The sequence below is a fragment of the Colobus angolensis genome, unplaced genomic scaffold, assembly GCF_000951035.1.
Source record: "Colobus angolensis palliatus isolate OR3802 unplaced genomic scaffold, Cang.pa_1.0 Scaffold230, whole genome shotgun sequence".
In the NCBI taxonomy this organism is placed as follows: domain Eukaryota; kingdom Metazoa; phylum Chordata; class Mammalia; order Primates; family Cercopithecidae; genus Colobus; species Colobus angolensis.
In genome coordinates this window covers 361,104-367,103 of record NW_012115489.1, presented here as the reverse complement: position 1 = coordinate 367,103, position 6,000 = coordinate 361,104, and the positions used below count along the sequence as shown (strand labels likewise).

Here is a 6,000-nt window from a genome sequence, read left to right as displayed (position 1 = left end):
CCAGGCTGGAGTGCAGTGGTGCGATCCCGACTCACTGCAATCTCCAACTCCCCAGTTCAAGTGATTACCCTTCTCAGTCTCCCGAGTAGCTAGGTTTACAGGCATGTGCTACCAAGCCCAGCTAATTTTTTTTGTATTTTTAGTAGAAACGGGGTTTCACCATGTTGGCCAGGATGGTCTTGATCTTCTGACCTCGTGATCTGCCCGCCTCGGCCTCCCAAAGTGCTGGGATTACAGGCCTGAGCCACCATGCCTGGCCAGGATCCTAGTTTCTAATGGCTCTTGGGTATTTCACCTGGAATGTTGCTGCTAAGTGGATCTTTTTTTTCCAGAGTCCTTAATAAAAAACCGTTCTGTTTTAGATCTGCCAGTGCTATCAATGTTGAGGAACATTTTGTGGTCGAGAATTTTTATCATCAACAAGGTTGTCTTTATTGTTGGCTGTCGTGTATAAAGGTTTTCAGTTTGATAACAGAAGACCTAGAGGAAAAGAGAAAACCACATGAGCATTTTTCTTGGTTCTTGCCTTCTCTTCCTCCATAACTGGCCCTGCCTCCCACAGCAGCAGGTCTCATTGCCTTACCTCAGCTAAAGGCTGAACTTAGCCTGAGGCAACTGTGTCACCATTTTCCATCACGTGACTATACTCTCAAAATGCTGTCTCTTCTAATAGGCCTCTAAAATCTGAATAGAGTCTCGAGTTTTCTTCCTAAAGAGCAGGGAGCTCTCGGCAAACCAAGGATAGTTGAGCTACCTGGATTGTTTAAATCCCAGGTGGAAAACTTATCTAATTTAGGGCCTTTTATGTAGTTCATGATTTGCAAGTGGTTTCTTCTCACGAACAGAGAGACGTAGAGCCCGAGGCCTGTGAAAGATCTCTGTTGTTTGTTTCTAGCCGTTGAGATGTGTGTCCTCTGATTTCCCATTACTGAAGGAGCTGAGCAGGACTCTGATGTATTATGATCCAAAAGACTGCTCCAGAAACACAGTTACTATTAAGTGTTCTTTAGTCACCTCCTATTTCTACTTCAAGCCTGAAAAAAGTGTGGTTTTCATAGCCACCCCCTTTTTTTTTTTTACCTGAAAAGAATATTTGTTCTGTAGTATATGAGATACAAAATTTTATGAACTTGGTGTTTTTATGCAAGTCGTACTAAAGACTGGTTCATTCTCTATTACTGGACTGTATAAAATATAGAAAGCGATCTGACACTTTAACTTCCTTTGCAGTAAACCAGGAGATAATGAGATTCCAAACTAGCTGAAGAAATAGGCACAGATTAAGTCAGTTGCCCAGGGGTCTCATAAATTCAGAGGTGGGCAAGGAACTGTGAGAGGGCTGCATCTCTGCTAGGGATAGTAAGTGGGAATTGACCTCGGGCCTACTTCTCTCACACCACAAGGTGGCAGGATTCCCCCTGCCTGAAACCTGAAAGGATAACTGATTTCCATAGTGTATATATTATCTTTGAGTTTAGGTGACTGTCAGCCTGCTTGTCTATGATACCATCTGTGTTTCCAGAACCTGATAAGTCTATATCTTTCTCGAGATGTTAACCAGCAAAATGTTTTCCACATAAGCTTGGTAGTAGCTTTTCAAAATATTCAGCCCCTAACTAAGTTTCCTTCATGCAACAATGGTGTCAGTAGAAGGGAATAAAGACAAAGACCAGCTTTCAGTAAAAATAAAAATAGCTGTTACTTAATACATGATTGTTATGGGGCCAGGCACTCTGCTAAGCACTTCACATATAATGCATTATCTCATTTATTCTCACAGCAACACTGAGATAGGTACTATACTTCATCCCCATTTTATAGGATTACCCATAGCTAGAAAGTGGTAGTCCTGGGTTTTGAACTCAGGCTTGCCTGTCTCCAGAACTACAGCTCTTAACCACCATGAATCAAAAAGATTAATTCATAGGGATGCACTGAAGTCATATTTCTATGATCAGATTAAATAGCTGATGAGATAGTCATAGTTCATAAAGACTTTATGTCCTAAAATGGGGCCAAAATTCCTTACCAAACTGCAAAAGTATTCATGTATACCCTCAGGGCTAGCATGCACTACACCCTATGCTTTCAACAAAACCAAATCTTAGTTTCTCTACTTCGATTCCAAAGACAGTGCAAGGTTTTATTTGCCAAAATTTAAATCACTGATCGTTTCAAAAAGACTTCAGGTATGTAAAATACAATGTTTTCTAAAAAACTGATTTGCAGCCAGGTGTGGTGTGCTCATGCCTGTTATCCCAGCACTTTGAGAGGCTGAGGTGGGAGGATCGCTTGAGCCTAGGAATTTGAGGCTAGCCTCAGCAACATAGTGAGACCTTGTCTCTACAAATTGAAAATATAAAAATAAAAATTGTAAAAGCATGATTTGTTCCCAACATGCCAATAGGGAAGGTTATATATATATATACACACACACACACACACACATACACATATATATATATATAATTAAAAAAATTTTTTTTAATTTTTTCTTAGGATACAGAGTCTTGCTCTATCACCCAGGCTGGAGAGCAGCGGCATGATCTTGGCTCACTGCAACCTCTGCCTCCCAGGTTCAAGCTATTCTCCTGCCTCAGCCTCCTGAGTAACTGGGACTACAGGTGCATGCTGCCACGCCTGGCTAATTGGGGGTTTCACTGTGTTTCCCAGGCTGGTCTTGAACTCCTGAGCTCAGACAATCCACCTGCCTCAGCCTCCGAAAGTGCTAGGATTACAGGCATGAGCTACAGAACCCAGCCAAAAGTTTTGTATATCAGAAGTCCTGAGAAGCCCTTCAGAAAAGTAACCTGTGTCACTTTGTTTAAACCTGGTTTTTTTTTCCTTAATTGATTTTTGTCTTTCTGCCACAGAGCCTTTCTCCCTCCCCCAGAGAACTGATGCACATCCCTTGGAATCAGCATTTCTTGCAGCCCCTTTCAGGACATGCTGCCCTGTACAACAGCTGTGAAGTACTTACCATTCCTCCATACACTGCCCTTTGTCATGCTTCTGTGCCTTTGTATGTAAAGTTCCTTCTTCCAGGAATGGCTTCTGTTCTCCATCTGGATGAACTGCTACTTCTCCTTTAAGAAATGGCTCAAATGTCACCCTCTCTATGAAATCTTTTCCAATTCTCATAGATTGTCTCTCCTTTCATTGCACTGAGAATGCTATTCCAGAACTTAAACTTCATGTTTTCATTATTTCTTCATGTTTTCTCTTACACTAGAATGTTGTCCCCTTAAGATTAATGACCATGTTTTATTTATCTTTATTACCACCTGCAGCTCTAACTGCACCTGGCACTTAGTAGGTGCTCAACAAATGTTTGTTAAAGGAATGAATGAAGATGAAGAAACTGAGACTCAATGTTTAAGTGACTTAAGGTCTCATGGTTTTTGGGATTCACACACGAGGTGCCTTGACTCAGAGTGCAGTGCTCTTTTCTCTATATCTGAACAGCAACTATGTGGTAGAAGTCCGCTATTCCCCCACCCATAGCCCAAGGTGGAAGACACTAATAAATCAAGCTCCACCAAACCCAGCCTTTTGCTCTGGAACCTGAAGTATCACTCCAGGAAGCCAGTAACAGAATGGGCCCATGAGATGAAATGTATTTGCTCTGCCTGCCCTATTCCATGCTGTCCCCACCTGTCAGACCATTTCTGTGGGCATGGCAGAGTACCTGGAGACTGCAGAGCTCCCCACTGCTCTGCTAAAGACAAGGTACACTGAGCTGGCTCACTGTGGCTTAGCAGCCCTTGTTCCCCATAAAAGAGACCCTCAAGCAGCGAACTAAAGGCTTCTGAGTTTTCACTTCTCTACCTGCCCCAATGCCTCCAGCTAGTACCAGAATCCTGATTTGGAAAAGCTGCTGCCCCTTGTTTGACTGCCTGGCTCTGCTGGAGCAGATTGTGCTCCTCCCTCACTCATACCAAGGTTTGGCCAGATACTTTCTCCTTAATTTTGTAGGTGGAGTGTTGGAATGTTTACTAATAAATAATAGGAAAAGAAGATGAATGCAGCAGCCTGGAAACAACCCAGCTTATGGAACATACATTTCATCACTAAGGTCTTGCCCAAGACTGGGTCTGGCTGATACAAAATGTACTGAAGCATATCACCTCCTTTCTTTTTCTTTGCTCACTTCTCTCTGGTGACAATCACCTCCCAAATCCCTATTTCCACCCTATTTCCGTTCTCTAGCCCCTCAGCCCAGAAGAGGCTGTTCCATTTTGTTCACAAGACCAAGAGGACTGTATGTCACTAATAGGTTAATAGGCATTGAGGCACCTTCCTTAGCTCCCCTCTTATGAGAAGAAAAGGATGGTTCTCCCTGCTCCTTCTGTTGGCTTCTACAGCTTTATACCCATCAAAAGGTATATCAAAATAACTTTTCAGTATGTAGCTGTTTCGGAGACATCTAACAGAGAGAAAGGTAAATTTGGTAACTTCATGCTTTCATACATCCAGTAAGTTTGATGACTAGGTAGAGTTATTAAAATAGCTAATATTGGCCGGGCGCAGTGGCTCAAGCCTGTAATCCCAGCACTTTGGGAGGCCAAGACGGGTGGATCACGAGGTCAGGAGATCGAGACCATCCTGGGTTACACGGTGAAACCCCGTCTCTACTAAAAAATACAAAAAACTAGCCGGGCGAGATGACGGGCGCCTGTAGTCCCAGCTACTCGGGAGGCTGAGGCAGGAGAATGGCGTAAACCTGGGAGGCGGAGCTTGCAGTGAGCTGAGATCCGGCCATTGCACTCCAGCCTGGGTGACAGAGCTAGACTCCGTCTCCAAAAAAAAAAAAAAAAAAATAGCTAATATTTATTGAGCACTTACTGTATACCAGATACTGTGCTAGGTGCTTTATGTGAATGATCTCATTTACTCTTCATTATGTTTCCATATTATAGATACTATTCTAATCCTCATTAAAGTGAGGTTTAAGATACCTTGCCTAATGGTACATAGTAGTAGAGCCTGGATTCAAGCACAGATATATCTAACTTTAAATGTAGTCTATGACCTTAACTACTACATTTTTCTAACAATGAGAACTGTCCAGTAATGGAAGGAAGGGGCCATCTTGAGAGATAATGAGTAAATTCCTGATTATGGGAGGTATTTAATCAGGTACTGGACAAACAGTAATCTCAAAGGTCTTCTCTACCAATACAGCTCATGCTAATATCAGCGATGTCAGTGATGATTTTCTATTTGCCAATATAATGCTTCTTATTAGTCATCCTCTTTCCATCTGCAATCGTCATCATTAACACATTCATCATCTATAATTAGCACATACTATGTGCCAGGCATCTTTCTTTGCAGTTTTACCTAACTTATTTATTAACTTATTTACTTATTTATTAACTTATTTATTAATAACAACCCTATGAAGTAGATATTATATTATCATCCCCATTTTATGGATGAGGAAACTGAGAAGAAAAGCGATTTGTCCAAGATCTCACAGCTAAAGACAGAGCTGGGGCTGGGTGTGGTGGCTCACACCTGTAATCCCAGCACTTTGGGAGGCAGAGGCAGGCAGATCACGAGGTCAGGAGATCGAGACCATCCTGGCTAACACAGTGAAACCTCGTCTCTACTAAAAATACAAAAAAATTAGCCGGGTGTGGTGGCGGGCACCTGTAGTCCTAGCTACTTGGGAAACTGAGGCAGGAGAATGGCGTGAACCCGGGAGGTGGAGCTTGCAGTGAGCCAAGATCGTGCCACTGCACTCCAGCCTGGGCGACAGAGCAAGACTCTGTCTCAAAAAAAAAAAAAAAAAAACTGGGATTATAACCCAGGCCATCTGGCACTAGTCCGTTCCTTACCACTACATGCCACTCTCTTAATATTTGACACATATACCATACTCTTAAAATATATCTTTTTTATCATCACAAATAACATTTGTTGTAAAAATAAAAGTAAAATGACACAGAAATACATAACATAGAATTTGAAAGTCCTCCATAATCCTGTGTCCTA

General features: G+C 42.2%; 1 protein-coding gene across 1 annotated transcript in view; it reads right to left on the bottom strand.

The window, feature by feature from the left end:
- Nucleotides 1-407: 407 nt before the first annotated feature.
- The window catches only part of TTC23L (tetratricopeptide repeat domain 23-like), a 60,390-nt gene continuing 54,797 nt past the window's right edge, over nucleotides 408-6,000 (bottom strand). Inside the window, exons 10-11 of the mRNA XM_011944331.1 lie at nucleotides 2,981-3,086; nucleotides 408-480 (exon numbers count right to left, since the gene is read on the bottom strand). Coding sequence (XP_011799721.1) covers nucleotides 3,078-3,086 — 9 coding nt within the window. The 3' untranslated portion in view covers nucleotides 408-480; nucleotides 2,981-3,077. The remainder of the gene's footprint in view (nucleotides 481-2,980; nucleotides 3,087-6,000) is intronic.